The sequence below is a fragment of the Lepisosteus platostomus genome, chromosome 21 (genome assembly GCF_059453375.1).
Source record: "Lepisosteus platostomus isolate fLepPlt1 chromosome 21, fLepPlt1.hap1, whole genome shotgun sequence".
NCBI lineage: Eukaryota > Metazoa > Chordata > Actinopteri > Semionotiformes > Lepisosteidae > Lepisosteus > Lepisosteus platostomus.
The window spans coordinates 17272008-17289957 of record NC_142631.1 but is presented as its reverse complement, the minus strand read 5'-3'; the positions used below and the strand labels follow the sequence as shown (position 1 = coordinate 17289957).

Below are 17950 nucleotides of genomic sequence, written 5' to 3'. Positions count from 1 at the left end.
TAATCAGATCAAAGGTAGCTGTCGCAGCGGCCCGGGCGAGCGCGGAGCGAGGGGAGGCATTCTGCGCCCGTCACGGGAAGGCGAGGCGGAGGAGAGGAAAGAGAGGAAAAAGCGAGTAGCCAGAGGTAAAACGGGTTAAACACACACATCGGGGAACTAATGCTTCCCGGCGACACTTTTCCTAAAAAATGAACTTGTGTCACACTCAGGAGCTCGGTTTTAAAGGTGTCCCGTCCACGTGCGTCCCCAGCGATCTGCTCCCATTGGCTGGAGGGGCTTTTTTGGGTGATGACTCGCTCGCGAGGAGGAGGAAACTCGACTGCACCCCCTCCCCTCCTCACTTTGATTAAAAGAGACACTGAATTAATTAGGAGACCCAGATCCAACTGTTTACAGGCAATTTTCACACTGTTTGCTTTCATTACATCATTGATGAAGCTTATAATAGGGTTATTATCTGGAGGGGGTGAGTCTCTCCCACCCCTGTCTGCCTGCGGTATTTATTTTAGAAACTTGACAGGGCAGTTAGATCGAGGGTCGCTTCCAGTCTTACCTCAGAGGTCTTAGAACGATTTTTACTAACGGCCGCTGTTTTACTGTGCAATGTTTATTATGGATGCTTTATCCTGCGCTCTATCAGTTTATGTCTTATGCTTTTTTTTTTTTCCTGGGTTGTTTAAGATCCACCGACGACCGTGCAAAGGATAACGCTGTATTGTACAGCCACGTCTTGGGTTAAATCAAATAAGACGTGAAGGCTAAACAGTACATTTAAAAATATGAAGAAAAAACTCCCAAAAGCATCTAGGTGAAAGATGAACAGTAAAAATATTTTTTTTGTTATTACTATTTAATTGAAATGTAAGAGACAGTAGTCAGGCTCCTGTTACTGAGCTCAGTGTGCTTTACTGGTAATACTTTTGATGTAATTTTAATTTAGCATGCGATCTATAATTATTTTTGATTTAACGAAACGACATCAATGCGTGTTTCAGCTTCTGCATTTTTCCTTCGTTATGAAGACATAGCCGAAAACCAGACACGTTCAATAACGTGATCGAAAAGTTCCAGAAGGAGATCTTGCAATAATTCCCTTACCTTCAGCATCGTAGCTGCAAAACTATTTTGCCCCAAATAAAGGCAAATTGCTCTCTCTCTATGCGGGGAGCAGCTTGCGGTAGTAAGACCCTCACCGTTCCACCGTTTAGCCTGTTAGTTAAGACTAATGTCGACGCTTTTAAATGTAAATTCGCAATAACCTCACCTAACACGAAAGCATTTAATGAACAGATCTCACAGCGTAAAACTTCATTGTTCCCACCGCGGACACCTCGAAGTCTTTATTTTGTTTTCCTGCTCCGTTCCAGCCCCCGGACCCCGACAATCGGACCCCCGCGTCAGGACCAGATTGGAGGCGCTCGCCCTGCGCAGACACACCGGCAGGTGAGTGCGGCGCCGCCCGCTCCCAGGGGAACCCAGCCTGGCTGCAAGCTGTCACACGGGGCGGGGGCGTGGGGACAGCAGAAACCACCCTATTGCGCTGGACTTCGATAAGAAATTATGATGACCTAATCCGTATCTGCGTTCCGACCATATCGTTTATCCCAGCTATATAGACTTATGTGGAATATTACGCAGCCAGTCGTCTATTTTTTTTAAATGCCTATCTGTAACCCTTATTTAATGAGTTGAGCTTTTTACAAGAAAATGTTGTTTCTAAAATTAAACCACATAACCATATGCTAAAATATTCCACTTTTCCGTTTTATGAACTAAATGCATACATTTAAAATAAGATAAAATTAAGGCTGACATTCATGAACGATGGAAAGATGCTAATTTATTATAATGAGATTTTCTAGTAGTTATGGTCGTCAGGGTTACTTTAAAATGTTTGGTATCGGTATTTTTATCAAGAATCTACTAGAAAACAAAGTAACACTAAGCAAAACGATTGATATTATAAATAAAGTAACAGATAATTGCCTTGGTTTAACTAAAAGGACATATAATAATAAAGGGAAACGGCCTTTTACTCCAAAAATCTATCAAAGATGTTAAAATGAAAGCTACAGTGTGTTAAAAAAGCTTAACATGCTATATATACTATAGAAAACCGCACCATTGGCACAGAAACCTTATAAAAAGTCTCTTCCCTGACAATAAGTCATCTTGATTTTTAAACATGAAGCTGAAGTTTTGCCTGGTCAGCCCTGCCTTATGGTGCGTATTTCTATTCCAAATTCATCGTGTTTGCCTTCTGTTGGTGTTTATTCCAGTGTTTGGCAGCCAGTACCCTTTAAAGTGTGTCGCTAATAGTGTTACCTGAGGACAGGCGCAGCCGTTGTCACCTGACTTGAATTTACTGTGATGCTGTACAGGGATCAGTGTGTTATAATGTTGTTGCTCCAAAGCTGATGCAGGTCCTTAGTCTTTACCTCCTTATAATGTGGCAGTAAAGCTGTGCTCAGGAATGCATATTCACAGAGAGGGGGCAGGTGTGACTGTTCAACAGAGGTCTCCCTGCTCCGTTTCTCACATTGGTGCTGCATGCAATGAGTTGGTATTTTATTATGTAAGCGATTTAAAAGATGATGCATTATAAGCACAATGTACAGAATATTTTAGAAATACTGCAGTGTCATTATTAACCTGAAATAATTCATCTTTATATAAACAAAGGTTTAAATGAAGTGGAGATAATGGAACAGCAAAAAATAAGATTACTCCAGTGCACTGCAGCTACCCCAACCTGTGTAAAATTCTTACTGTCACAGAACATGTGTTCATAATAAATCACCACCATCTACGCGCACGCGGTGAAAATCAGCTGCAGCCTGAATGTTGGGATTTAATAATAAATCAAGACTAATAACCTGCAAATGTAATTTTTATTAGATTTTGTCATTGGAAGAAACTCAGTGAAATGATCAGGAATGAAGTGTATGGGGAAACGTGTGTGGGACACCTCCTCTGCGCTCCCGGGCCCGCCGGCTAGCCGGTGCCGTGTGTGCCGTGGCCCAGATGGCCCCGCCGGGCCGCCGGGTCGGAGCCGTGCGCTCTCCGCCGTGACTCGGGCTCCTGGAATGTGTCCAGGTGAGGCCCCACCTGCGGGGAGAAGAGACCGAAGCTGGCCCTCGTTTCCACTAACGCGGCACGACGCCGTGGGACCGTGACCCCAGACGGCCCCGGGCTGGGAACAGAAATACACAGGGTCATCTGCGAGCCCGAGGAGCGTCGGGCACTTGCAGTGACCTGTCCATACTGGACTGCAGTCCTCTGGATGGACTGCGTTATGCACACACTGACGCCCCACCCAGGGTGCACCCTGCCTTGCACCCAAAGCTTGCTGAGATAGGCTCCAGCTCCCCCCCGCGACCCTGAATTGACCGAACTGGTTAGAAACTGCGTGGAGATATATATATAGTGTGGATATTTCCTTTACTCTGGGTAGAGAGGGGTATGTGTTAGCTACTGTAGCAGCAGTACTTAAGATTTTGGCTTACGCGCAAGTGATAAGGACCGTGTCTTTACTCCTTATCGAGGGGTGAGTTTGGCACACCTCGGACTACCAGGATGGCATTGCTGAAATCTCATTCACACCACCCTCCTCATACGGTACTGTTTTAATGTGATCTAGGACAGCCAGAATACATTTCTAGAGCTGCATCAGACAGGACAAAAAATTGTGTAGAAGATAAAATAATCATTAATAACTGTAGTGCACAAAAACTCTACTATTGTAAAGCAGAGTCTGGTGCTCATAGCTGAAAAATGCATTAGATGGTATGAGTGGGCCTTTGGTTTAATTCCTTGTTCACTTCAGGTTCATACTGATTGATTGAAATAAACATCCTATTATTATTCAATAACTAAATTCCATTATTTAATCCATTGTGATTAAAATATACAGAGAATGTCACATTTAGTATGGTGTATAGTTGCTTATATATTATAATATGACCTGACAGTAGTATAATTGCCTTGCAGATGTGTCCCAACAACAAAAAAAAAGGAAGTGGTGTATTGTGTTGAATTCAAGCCTACACTGAACAACGAGGCAGACTTTTTACATACACAGTTGTTTCTGCACTAATTTATGGTCAATATAACATGTAGGAAGCAGGAGTCTGGAGATCGGTTTGCCCTAAAAGCCAGTCTTGGTCTGACAACTGCCTTATTAAGAGTTGTGTTTAAATGATTGTGTGCCAGCGATGTGAACAGTCAGGCTGCTGATGAATTAGTTGAAGACAGAGCACAGGAGTTGCCCAAGCTGTGTGTCACATCTCACCTGAGCCCTCGACTGAAGACCTGCTGGAAATGTTCAAGGCAACTGCGCTGGTTCAGCACAGGCCTGATTGACGGCTCCTGATCATTACAGGAGCACACACAGACATGGACAAAACATCTGCACACCCTTTGCAAATACTGAGGAAGTCGAACAGCAGTGGCAAATAATGTTCTGTCTTATGCAAAATATCAGCTAAGAGACTGTGAAGTAAAATGAATATCTGAAGAGACTGGCAGCTATGTGAACTAATAGTCACAGTACAGGGTTGTGATTTTGAAAGGGTCAGTTCGCACACTCTGTGTACAGCAGTATACAGCTGTACCATGTTCTCTTTATAACTGCAGTGCTAAATTGATAGAATATATTCTATATGTGGTCTGAGTGGCGTGATTTTTAGGGATGTAAATTGGTGAATCACAAAAACTGATGAGGGATGATGTAAGGAGTATATTTAGTTTGAGTCATACAGAGTTAAAGAGCAAGTGTTTTTGGTATTCACTAATAACCTTTGAGCTTTAATAGTATATTCCTGTAGAACAAGCATTTATTTGCCTAGGAAACATTGATTTATCTTATTTTGTCTGTATCAAAATTATTTTTGAAAATCATACACGTCAAAATAAACTAAGTACTAAAGTTTTTCAATTGCAAAATAATTTAGGAAGTGTTTAAGAACAGGTGCTATTTTAAAAACAAACAGGAATGTAGAGCAATTGCGAGTTTTTTGACTGTGACTCAGACTGAAAAGTCAACTTCTAGCTTTTTTTAGATTAAAGATTAAGTAAAAGTCTCAGCAGAAATATGTAAACAGTTGTAAATTATTTTTAAAGTTACAACACAAAATTCACCGGTCTAATCAATAATAGATGGAAATCAATTAATGGTTAATAATAATTACTTCATAATTTTCTTTATCCAGGAAATGTTGGAGTAATTACACAATCAATTGCTTGGTGAGATGATGAATATTTGATGTTATAGGTTTTCTTGTAATGACAATGAAACGCATATCGAGCAGCGTTCTTTTGCAAGATGTTTCCCTCATTTTCCTGCTCCTCCGAAAGTAGTGAATGTAAACGCACGCGAGGCTTCAAAAAAAGCACAGCATGGCTACCAAGAGCAAAAGGGGTCCGTCTGCGCTCGGGCCAGTGCCACTGGCCGGCCCAGCCAGTGGTGCACCAGCATCCACAGCTACTTCTCATTACACCAGTGGTTGAACTAACTGTACAGTACAGCACGTAGTCTGAAATGTAAAAAACAATCGTAAAAAAAAAAATCTATTTTTTGTTTTTATCTTCGGCCTGATTACGTTAGTTTGCTTTGCTGTGCCCCTCCTGCCCCTGCTGGCTCAGTATCCTCTGCCGAGCACAGCGTGTCCACCCGCAGGAGGCGCTGGTGTCCTTCGCGCGCGAGAGGGAACGAGAGTGAATGGACAGGGGGACTGTTGGGGTGCTGTGTGAACTATTTCTCAATCGATCAGTTTCTTCAAGATTCTGCCTCTACAACAGGCATCAGATTTGACGTGACAGCTTAGAAGGAAGCTTGTCTCCAAAACATAAAAATTGGTGTTTATGACAAAATAAATTTATAAATATGTATAAAAGTTCTAACCAACGGAAAACTCTGTCACTCACTCTCTTCTGTGTTCCCTTTACTTTTTTTAATATTTAACATGTTGCAAACTGCTTGCAAGATGCTTCAAAGAGCGAGAAATTGCTCCTATCAGCTCACTCACCCCCACCCCGGGAAAAACACAAAGAAATTTTGCTTGTTTATTTTATTTATATATTTTTTTGTTTGTTTGTTATGGATTTTTTTTTGTTTTGTAAAAAAGCATGTCGCCTTTGGAACAATTTTGGCATCTAGATATCTCTTTGAAATACAGAAAAAAATACATGCATTTAAAGAAAGAGAGAAAAGGGAAAGGAAAAGACGACACACAACAAACAAACAAATGGAACGGGCGCGCTCAGAAAAAGTCAGGGATGCAAATGTCTAACCCAAAGCCATCAGAAATGATACTTGACAGAAAATAATGAGAATTGCTAAATCTTTTATAAGGTTAACACTCGCCTTTCACAGTCAGCTGTCATACAAGAAAGAATTTAGCACATGCTTGCCGCAAAAATAAACCTTCATCGGCTCATTAGAGCTGACAGGCCTGGACGGCAGTCCTCAGCAGCCAAACGCCACCCCGTTTTGTGTCGGTAATTTGCAGTGGAGATACACACACAAAAAAAGAAGAAGAAAAAAATTAAGGGAAAAGAAAAAGCGAGAGGGGAAGACAGAGGGGGGCCTTGGGGGAGGGAGGTAAGATCGTTAGCGCACCAGGAGCCTGATTCTCTCCTAATTGGAAGCGTTGGGCATTGTCAACCGAGGATTTTCGCCGGCTCACTGACAGGTAGAGCCGTCAGGATGATAGCCCACTTGTCAGCGTAAAAGACCAATAAAAACAAACCATTTTTGATTTAATTGGAGGCTTGTGCTGGCCAGGGGGTGGGTGGGGAAGAGATGGAAGCAAGGGGTAAGGGGGGGTTTTGGGAAGGAAATGTGAAAGAAATCATCACTTCCAGCGTGCACATCCACCTCCCCACTCCCACACGCCAGTCACTCCACCAGGAAGGCCTGGGTGGTGCAACGTTTTCAAAGGGTTGAGATCCGGGAAATCTGGTGTCGGGTCCCGACAGCGGGGCCTGCAGGAGTTATAATCCGGGTCTGTTTGAGCAGTTATGATCAGATCCAGGTGGGCAACCTGTTTTCCTTAAAGGGTGCTAATGCTTACAGTTTGTCTCTGTAAATATATAACCTGTAACCTTGTAGATCCCGTTCTTGCAGGCAAGGTGTGTGCATCAGTTTACAGTGTTTCAGTGTAGAATGGGCAGTGGCCATACTGCACTTGAACTGTCCTTAAGATCCCAGAGCTCTATAGTTCCCAAAGCCCAGTGCAGCAATTACCACATAGAGCTATAAGACCATGGGACACATCGTGTGAAACACAAACAGGCCAGGCCAGCAATGATGAAGTACTGGGTCAGGTGAATGGTGATGCATTCAGTGAAATCCAGACAAACCTGATGACTAGCCTAAATGCAGTTACCCAGGAGATCAATGACCACACAACTCTGTCTAGTAAGCATGCTTGTTGTATGTGTACAATTGCATATAGAAGGAATTCATATCTGAGCAGCTACCAACTAGTCAAGCAACATACTTGGCAACAGTGGTCCGGAGGCCCCTGTACATAAATAGATATATATATTGGGGAATATCATAAATCTGTTAATTCCACAGAAGGTTTTGGCCACCACTTAATGGGATGGTTGACCGTTAAACTAATCATTAAATGTATCGGTAGCAGATAAGTACAGTTAATATTTCTTACAGTTAATAAATGACTGAATGAATCTATTTTTAGGTACAGGGCGACAGTATTTTTTGACCGCGTATTTCTATACGTTAGAATGCGGCCCAGTTCCCCCCCCTGCGCTAAACGTAGGGCTGGCCACCCATGTGTTAGAATATGAACTTGAACTTGAACTTTATTGCCATATGTAACCGGTACTGGTACAATGGAATTCTTACTTACAGAAAGTAAGAAATATGGCTCAGTCTACAAAATTAAACCTCTGCCTATCTGGTCCTTTGCCACTGCATGGCTCTGAGCGCACTGTCCTGCTCCTGCGAGCCCCATTATCTCGGGCTGTAGAAGTGTCTCCTCTCTCAGACAAGCTCTCGAGAGCCTGGGTTCCTGCGTGTGAAACATCAGGCTCCCAGCTATCACTCCTCACTCTCTTCCCCTCTCTCATCCTTGCGCATCTAAAACCGGTGTTTTATTATTTCTGACAGAGTTCACCAAAGACATCTGCTTAGAAGGAGAAGGGGCGGTGGGGGGAGGGGGGGCAGCGATCGGCTCAGGCCATCCATCAAAATTTCATGAAGAAGAACCGCTTTGCGGCACCTAGAATTAAGTGTCTTTAAGCTAGCCTCTTCCCTGCCCATCCAGTTCCATTCGTCCTTTCCAGTATGCACCTATCTCAAATTTAAGCTAACCAGCACTCTCCCTTACAGCGGTATTGATTGTTCAGTGGAAAGGAAACTTTTAATTTGCGAGTCACGGATCAGTTTGCTCAGGTCTTTAAGCAGCGTTGCTTTTAATGGACCGATATGTCATAGTAATGAGAAACCACTGCAGTGACACTGCTTGACTCTGTGTGAATAAAGCAACATCCAGACAGAGAGATTGATAGGTTAGTAAGTAGGCAGACGTAACACACTATCTGAAGGGCTGGAATTCACAAAGCCTGTTACTCCGTGTGTCATTAGCTCCATGCTGTCTAGAGGAATAAAAGTAAATTTCTGGAACACTGAAATGAATATGGCCACTTTAATACAAGGACTAACAGTTATTTCTGAGTTCTGTGATGCTATTGTTTGTAATCAGTCTGTGATAATCTACTTTCATTGTTAAAATCAATGCTTTAAAAAGTAAAAGGCTCAGTATGACATGAGAATTATCAGTTTTGTAATAATTTAAGGTCACGGAAACCACCAATGTTTAAGCCTCTTTTTTTTCTTGTTTGATCCTAACAAAAAACTCATTATTTAAATAGCATTTATTGTCTGGAACTAACACTCGGTTTTAAACACTGATCCTAATTTTTCTTCCCTGATTACAGAAAAACTAAAATTGACTAAACTAAAAGGACACTCAGTGATCGGTGACAGATTCAAAACCCTTTTAGTTTTGGCAAATATTTCCTGTGGCTTTCTATGAAAGACTGGACCACTATAAATAGGATATGTGCAGACTTAAAGTTATGGGGAATTTATTCAGTGGTGAAAGACAAGCCTGTGAAGCCCCCATTCTGAACACACTTGATACAGTAGATCAAGAATAAAAGGGATCGAGGCAACTGGATATCAAGGAGAAGCAGAACAGGGGTTTCCAAGGGGTTGGAGTTCAATGTTACCCCCCTCACAGATGCCCACTCAAGCCCACACTGTTCCTGTACAGGGCAGCATGAGTGGATGAACTCTGAGCAGGCCGGGAAGAGGGGCAGGTCCCCTCCAGCTGCCAGGGGGAGACCCACACAAGCTGTTGGACAGCGCCAGGCCTTCCCCACACCGCAGGGCTCTGACAGGGTGGGGACGAACCTGACACCAATAAATTACTGGAGAGGCACCTGACTCAGGAAGGACACAAGGCATCGGCACTTAAACTTTCAGTCTAGAGTGGACTGCAAAGGCATTGGAAGAAAATGAAACTTCTCCTTTACCTAAAAATATCTGCGTTCATATCAGCTTTTTATATTTAAGACCAAGTATGAAACAAGTGTATGATGGAATCATGCAGCTTCTGTAGGACATAGGAGCTGTACCTACCAGGTTTTTAACCTCTTTTTTAAAAGAAAACTGAATCCGTCTGCATGCTTGAGTTTAATACACTTGCCAATCCTGCTTTGGGCTACTTAATAGGCCATGGGTCTTTTGCTAGGCTTTAACAGTACAACAGTAGCTGAGGAAACTAATGACTGCTGGGATGGTGCAAGTCCCGTACTCACAAGCAGAATGGAAGTGTAGGGTGGAGGTTGTTACCTTTTGGAACCGGGGCAGTTTCCAGAGGGAGGTAAACTCCACACTGGGCTGGCTTTGGCGCAGAAGGGATGTCCGTGTCTCGTAAATCTTCCCCAGCTGAGCCTGCTGCGATACATACAGAACAGGGTGTACTAACACACTGTGTTGGCGTTGTCTTTTTTCATATAAATTGACCTTTTCACCGCATCCAGCTGTGGCAAAGACAGTTTTTACATCTCAGTGATTAGGAGATAAATGTTGCATTATTTAATGGACTGCCTCCATAATTTGAAGGATAATATTAGGAGTTATTGATTAACCAATAGGATATCAGGCAGGTGGGGTACCTGGAGCTGAAGTGAAGTTTCTCTAAGGGTATGTCACGTTTTGTAATGGAACGGTATGGTACACAAACTGAGTGAAAGTGAAAGTGATTGACATTTTCCTGATTGTCATTTTCCTTTGTGCTTATTGTGCATTGTACTAGAGGAGGTGTGAGCAGGAGCCCCGATGTTGCAGCACGGTGTTGTGGATGTGCTGGATTGTAGTCTGTGCCGCACTATCAGCGCTACGCGCTCCCTCGCTCGCTCCTCACTTTGTTACCTTCTTTTGCCGAGACGCCAGTTTGGCCCGCTCCGCAGACTGCTGCTCCTCCAGCCAGCGCTGGGCGTACCGGTGTTCCAGCAGCTCAAAAATGGGAGTGGAGGGGCTGAGGGAGAGCCAGACAAGGGGGGCGATCAGACGCATGTGAAAGAAACACTGCGAGCACAGAGGGTCTGCGGGTTATCAACGATCCAGGTAAGACCCACCTCCTAAAAGGTGTCTTTTGCCAGGGCAGTCACTATTCACAGCCTCTTTTATCTTTACATTCAGCATATGCATCTCAGTCACCTGAAGGCGGAAAATGTCGACAAACCGCCAATGATGTACAAGAAGTTCACCTCATAAGATGTGCTTCGATTTTCAGAAGACGTAATTGAATGTATCTTAAAAATGTTAAGTTAGAACTTTAATACGGGCTGTTTAATACAGGACAGAGCCTTGAGGATGCTCCTTCTGGGCCCTGTGTCCCTGGTTATGTATGCAAAGTAACAAGATATAAACTTGTTAAATATGCAAACATTCTTGAGACAGAAAAAAAAATCACTGATTTACCTTGAGGCTGCTGTTAAACTCCAACCAGATATATATAATATATATACTGTATATATGTGATACAGGCATTGGTGATACATGGCAAGTAACCAACAGTAAATGCAAAGTGTTGTATGTTGGGAATAGAAATAGGGGTTATATGTATGGAATGTGTAATGCATAACTGAATAATGTCCTGTGGGAAAAGGAGTTAGACCTTGCAGTGGATTTTTCACTGTCATTAAGGCCTCATGGAGAATCCATTAACAAGTCAAAGAGGATGCTTGGGTATTTATTTAAGAGCGTACAATGCCAGCCGAGAGGTGTGGTGAATTTGTAAATGCCCTAGTTTTCCTTGTCTAAAATGTGCAATCCCAGTGACCACATCACAAGAAGGATCTTGGGTACCTTGGAGAAGGTTCAAAGAAAGGCTACTAGACTTATTCCTTTGGTGAAGTATAGGAGGCATGATAAAAGAATGAAAGAACCAAGTCCTTTTTAGCCATAGGAGGCAATGTTTCAGGAGCGGGGAGACTGAGATCTTCAAATTCATGAAAGGAGCGAGAAGGATGGAATCCGGCAGCGATTTCGACCTTAGTTTTTCCACACCAAGCAGAGGGCAAAAACAGACGCTTATCAAAAGCAGATTTCCAAGTAATAGGGGAAAATAATTATCAATATAGGTGGTAATTGGGAGTCTGGTCAGGTAGTCTGATCTAATACTGTACATGCAGATCTTCCAGGAATCAATTAGTGCTATTTTAATTTTTTTCTAATTTTAGCACAGGAGCGAGAGAGCTGTGATTGTCTCACAGACTTGACTTTTCCTGCTTCTGTGAAGTAACGGACAGGACTGGAAAACACTGGTGATACAGCAAGGCAAATATCAGCAAGAAGAAAAAAACGAAGAATATGTTGATGTTTTTAGTTTGGGTTTTTGAGATTAACAAGAAGTCACTAAAATATGTGCACATTTTTGTTTTTTGCTGTTCGTTTTTCTCTGTTGCCTAAATTCAGGTGGCAGTATTTGCTACATGTTTAAGTTTTTCCCCCAATCGAATGAAACATAGCAAAGAAAGAAAAATGCAACATCTCTTCACAAAAAAGGAATAAAAAACAGTAAAATAATAAGGTGATAAGTCGCTAGTTTTAAGAGGCTGCAGCATAAAAAATACAGGAAAAACTAACAAGTTAAAAAAGTCTGGTATGTAGCGGAGGAATATTCTCCTCTTTCCAAATGCAAGTCGATCTGTCAGTGTCTTCTAGTTCTCCTGACGAGAGCGGAGGGGCCCAGAGATGAGAGCTGGGTTCAGAGCGATGATGTATTCCCTCAGTTGGTAATCAGTGCAATATGTAGGTAATATGTGGGGCTGGAACATCTCAATTATCACTTGTGCCGTCACTGACGCGCAGGGTTTCGAGCTTGGCCACCCCTGCAGTGACTTTTATTGCTTAATTAGTAGGCACCACATGCCATAGCGTACCCTCCACTCCACGCAAGCTAAACCTTAATGAGTTTGGACAGGCTGCTAAAAATGATCCAATTGCCCTCTGTGGGCGGGCACTGGAAACGTCAAGACCACTGCTTGGTGCCGGCCAGCGTCTGCCCCAGTCCTCGACACCTTGGTTCTGTCGCCCCGGTCCACAGGGCCACCTCTGTTGACCTTGGGACTACCTCTCACCAACGTCTTCATTTTCAGCTTGAGAAGAGAAAAGCTCTCAGCCGGGTTCTCTGTAATAACACTCCGGCGGAGTGGACCGGCATTGTTATACAGTGCCTGTCCCCACACTTATTCATGTGAGCTCAGCCTCAGCCAGGTGGGAATAGGAAAACCAACTGCAAGACACTAACAAATCTGACCGCTTTTAGACAGATTTATAATTATACTAAGCCTACATCACCTAAGCCTATACATTCTGTTCTGAGTTTTCAGTGTTTATTCTAATACAGCATAACCCCCTTTAAAATGCAATTAGCTTTCAATGCATCTTCAGTAGATCACAATGAAGCAAAACACATTCATTGCCCTCTGAGTATAGGGTGCTTTTCTATCATTATTAACCATTATTTCTTAAAATACCACAGTAGTGTTTATTGCATACACATCTCTTTTCTGTTGAAAAGAATACTGTCTGAGATTTTTAACACCTGGAGAAAATAAATGAGGAACCTTACGCAAATATATCAGTTAGTAATCTGCAGGGCTCAAATGCTAGTTAAACAGGCTCTAGTAATTAGTGTTACCCATAAACTCTGCTTGATAAAGCAAAAGAGTCAGTGGCCGTGATGTTAAGTAAAATTTCAGCTTTATTTTTAGTTGAAGTTTAAGGTAATTTTATTGATATTTCTAATTACACAGAATATAAATGAAAAATGCAGAGCAGTTTTATTAGGATATTAAGGCCACACATTTAACACGGGCAGCCGAGGGGATAGGGGTCAAAGACAAAACTTAGGCTGGTTAAACAGGGCCTTTAGAAGCACGAGGATCAAATACTGGCACCAGACGATCACAGCGCACCGTTCCTTTCATTTTACTGGCTTGACAGTCTTTTCAATGCTAACATATAAATTTGTCAAGATCCAGCACAGCTGAAAAAAAAAGGTGCAATTTCTACTGCATTACTCTGCAAGACGGGGGGAGAAAAAAACAAAACAAAACAACCGTTAGTGAGAAAACGTGTGTTCCTGACTTTGCACAAATATTTTATTCCTTCATTTTAAAGGTTTGTAGACCAAGGCCTTGTTGAACAGATGTGTTTCAGGTGCAATTCCTCAAAATGCTCCCTCTGTCACAAACTTCCTTTTTCGTAGGAGGCAGGGTAAGGAATGCATACAAATCCCAGACCCGCCATTGGGTAACGGGATGAAAGCCTGCACGTGTGTTTGTGTGTGGAGGGGGGGAGAAGCGGAGGGGTTCTGAGTAAGACCCCAGCACATGCTCATTAGAGTTGACCTTGGCACTAGGAACCAGCGTTTGATGGATAAGGTACAGGGCCAAACAAGACCCTGGGGAGCCATGATCTTATCTTTTACTGTACACTCACCTCCTTTCTCCTGACCCCTCCCCTGCACACTCTCACATTCCCCACTCTGCAGGCGTCAGGAACAGAATAAATCTGTGCCTGACAGAGGAACAGAGCCAGAGACAGGGAGAGGGAGCAAGAGAGAGAAGAGGAAAAGACAGGGGAAAGAAAAACAGAGAGCACAGAGCAATTGCGCACCGCACACAGGGGCGTTATTAGCTAAATAATTCAGTTCCATTTTTACAGTGTCAGTGCTTACAAGGGGAAAAAAAAGAAGGAAAGTAAGGAAAAAAAACCCTGTCTTTATGCTCTTGTGTAACAGTGATGAATTTCTGATGAAAGCAAAACCTCTTAACTGTCTAGCTCACTGAAGAGCCCAATGATTAATCGGTTTCCCTCTTCCACCTGTCTCTCAGCTGTTTCCCTTCATGCGAGGAAGACTTTTTTTTTTTTGCTCTACTATCATACCTTTCACCTGTGAGTGAGGAGAATGCTTGAGTTTAGTAAACTGTATTTCAATCAGAGTAGGACAGGAAGATGTAATATACTGAATATATATATTGTAGTACGAAAGAAAGGTAGGGAGGTATTTATTACGATCTGCAAAGATAGTTCAGGTTTAAAATTTCTGAGACAATGTACAGTATAAGTTATGTGTCCCTACCGAATTTCCGGGCAAGTTAAGCCGGTATAAAGACAATGTCTCTGCAGAAATTTGTCTAGAAATATATGAACATTACTCAGAGCTCTCAGAAATACAGTCATCTCACATTTGAATAGTATTACAGATGTATCAATGAAATGAATTCAAGAAATGTTTTTAGTCTATATTAATCTATATTATTTATAATTAAGTATGGATTAATTTTTTGGTATCTGTGGAACTGTTAAAATATTTTAAAAATTGGAGCAAATATTTACAATGTTCTGCTTATATAATCTGCTGAATTAGTGAAGTCCTTTCTTGCATCCTCTGTCCTGCTGTGTTCAAAGAAATTGATATAAACTAAAACAATACATATCATTTTCTAAATGCTATATATTTCTTAATGACATTTATTCATAATTATTTATGGACTCAATACCAACCTCCTGTTTTTAAAATAAATCCTTACCTCTGTTATAGAATAGCTGTAGTACGCTCTCATTTTAAATAATATCTCTCATTTAAAATATTATTGAGACAGTAATTTAAAAAGTTACCCTAAGATGGCTATTTATGTTACATTTACACATATTGGTCTTGTTTTACTCTTGTCAGAGAATTGTGTGAAGTGTATTTTTAAAAGAACTCACTAAAGGTGTTAATAAAATGTTCGGTAGATGGGCAGCATGATGGCGCAGTGGTGAGCATTGCTGTCTCACAGCACCTGGCCCTGGGTTAAATTTAGGACCTGAGCTGCTGTCTGCACGGAGTTAGTATGCTCCCCCTGTGTTGTGTGGGTTTCCTCCCACAGTCCAAAGAAACGCTGGTAGGTCAATTGGATTCTGGGAAAATTCTGTGAGTGTGTACGTGTCTGTGTTTGTGTCTGTTTGCCCTGTGATGGACTGGCGTCCCGTCCAGAGTGAACCCCGCCTTGCACCTGTTGCCTGCTGGGATCGATTCTGGCTCCCCTGTGGCACTAAATTGAACGAAGTGGTCAGAAAAAGGATGGATGGTCAGAAGATAGTAGGCAAGTGCTTTTAAAATCCTTTCATTCTATCAGGGCAGTCTCGGGCAGTAACAGGTGTGGTTTTGTGCAGTCGTCAGGACTAGGCGCGCGATTAAATGATGTCTGCCTGTCACAAAAATCATTGCTTCACGTCTGTGTGTCTGAACTTTTCATGACCTAATTAAGACAGTGGTAGTAGTAGTAAGATCCTGCAGTGGAAAAACGTGAGCCTAAAAAAAAATTAAAAGCACTGCACTGAAATTCAGATACATAAAAGGCAAGCCTAATGGCAAAAAGAGAAAACAAGCAAATGATTGTTAATGGAAATAGACAATAATGTGTCTGAGGAAATTGAGCCTCTTTTTTCAGTTAAGTAATTTTATTTAAGAATTACTGCGGGGTTGCTAATTGTCTGATATAAGTATGCATTTAACCTCCATTTACTGGGATTTAGAATTGATTTTGAGTGTGATTGGAATTTCTTTGCTTACAAGGCGCAGAAGATTAAAAGCTCTTAGATGGCACTTTGTTGAATCTCCCTGTCAGGTTCCTGAAAGCCAGTGTTAATGAAAACGAACAATGTCTGCCTCTAACAAAAACACAGCTTAAACTAACATTAGCAGGAGCTTCAAATGAGTGTTTATTCTCACTCTGAAAACGGCTCTTTAACTGCACTTTAAAATGTATGAGGATCCCAAACATTTAAAATGATAACATTAATTTTTACTAAGTACTAATGTTATTGTTTTACGGGATGAGCAAATTAGCAATTACTTTCATATTTGTGTCTCTTCTTTCTCTGTATGGTTGAAAGCCAGTCCTTCAGTAAGTGAAACAAAATGAAACGAAATAGAGTTTATTCATGTTAGTCTAATTTAAGACTAATTTTAATGACTTGTTTTTATGAGAGGCCTAAAAATAACACCTCCCCTCCCCAGGTGTTCAAACACCTGATCCTTTGAGAAATATATGTAAACTGATTTCAGCAAATGTTTATGTACAGTAGGTGTTTATAATTTATCAATATTGCAAAATAACTTTGCCTAGTTCAACAAAATCCTCCTTTATTGTCTAGGACGAGCTTTGTGGCCTTGTCAAATCATAACTAAATGTTCACTGATGTTCACTGAAGCTCAATCAATCAAACCCATTTTTCTTTCAGCGTACAAGATACCTGCATGTTGCAAAGTTGTCAAATGGGATTCATCCTGAGTAAACTGGGCTTTTTCAAGCAGTGTCCATTTTAGCTTTGAAGTAGGGAGGCAATCTCACTACATTTTCCACCCCAGTTCTGCTGGAGAAAAGACGCCAGCATAGCACCCCATGGGCCCCAAAGGCCAGAAAGTGGCCTCAAAGAGACGTCACACATCCCGTTCTGAGGCTAGCAGTCAGTTTCTGTTCCACAGCACTTTCTGGTGAAAGACCAGGAATGAGCTGAAAGCATGAGTTTTCAATTCCAGTTTGCAGATACTCTAGTATGCGCTGTATAGGATGCAGACACACAGGTCCCAAAGCAGGAATCACTGGGACTGGGGCACTGGTGGCTCTGTGGCTCAGGATCTGCGCCTGTGGCCGAAAGGTTACCAGTTCAAATCCCACGGCCGGCAGAGGAATTCTGAGCAAGGCCCTTAACCCCAGCTGCTCCAGGGGTGCTGTATAAATGGCTGACCCTGCGCTCTGACCCCCAGCTTCTCTCCCTGTCTGTGTGTCTCATGGAGAGCAAGCTGGGGTATGCGAAAGGACAAATTCTCAATGCAAGAAACTATACATGGCCGATAAAGTGATCCTATCCTGCTTTAAATCTTTACCAGTGTGCTAGACCGGAGAGGGGGGTCAGACTGCTCACCGTGTGGAGATGCCGAAGGTCACGTCCGGAGGGGCGCGCGGTCTCCGCAGTCGGGAGCCCTCTCTGGCCGGAGAGCGACGGGGGATGTCGTGCGTGGCGCGGTACTGGTAGTGCTCCTGCGCGGTCACCAGGCCCGATTTCACCGCCTCTCGGTTGAGTGCCACGAAGTCCTTGCCCATCTTCCGGGAGCTGGAGCCGGGAAGAGAGGTGGGTACAACCGTCACCCAGTGGGACATTGCTGCAAGGAACGGAGCACAGAGAAATGTTGGAGCCATCTGAGCGGCACACAGACTCAGAGTTTTTGAGTATCGTTCTTCAGACCTTACAACAATCTCTGCCCGTTCTGTTTTTACCTTTTCTATACCTGTTCTTAATTTTGATTTCCTCAAATACGTATTCTTCTCACTAAAATAATACAAACAAAAC

At 42.5% G+C, this 17950-nt stretch overlaps 1 protein-coding gene and 1 long non-coding RNA gene across 3 annotated transcripts in view; one reads left to right on the top strand and one right to left on the bottom strand.

Moving 5' to 3' along the window:
• cfap77 (cilia and flagella associated protein 77) overlaps positions 1 to 17950 on the bottom strand; it is a 39303-nt gene that overhangs the window by 269 nt on the left and 21084 nt on the right. Inside the window, exons 4-7 of one of the 2 annotated variants that reach the window (XM_088614771.1) lie at positions 17525 to 17762; positions 10469 to 10574; positions 9887 to 9991; positions 2873 to 3108 (exon numbers count right to left, since the gene is read on the bottom strand). In XM_088614771.1, coding sequence (XP_088470897.1) covers positions 2995 to 3108; positions 9887 to 9991; positions 10469 to 10574; positions 17525 to 17762 — 563 coding nt within the window. In that variant the 3' untranslated portion in view covers positions 2873 to 2994. Of the gene's footprint in view, positions 1 to 2872; positions 3109 to 9886; positions 9992 to 10468; positions 10575 to 17524; positions 17763 to 17950 lie in introns of those variants that run through there. The other variant, XM_088614772.1, reaches the window with a different exon arrangement.
• On the top strand, positions 35 to 17618 carry LOC148644128 (uncharacterized). Its single transcript, XR_015928841.1, has 3 exons — positions 35 to 125; positions 1368 to 1443; positions 17490 to 17618. It is a non-coding gene; the product is annotated as an uncharacterized LOC148644128 (long non-coding RNA).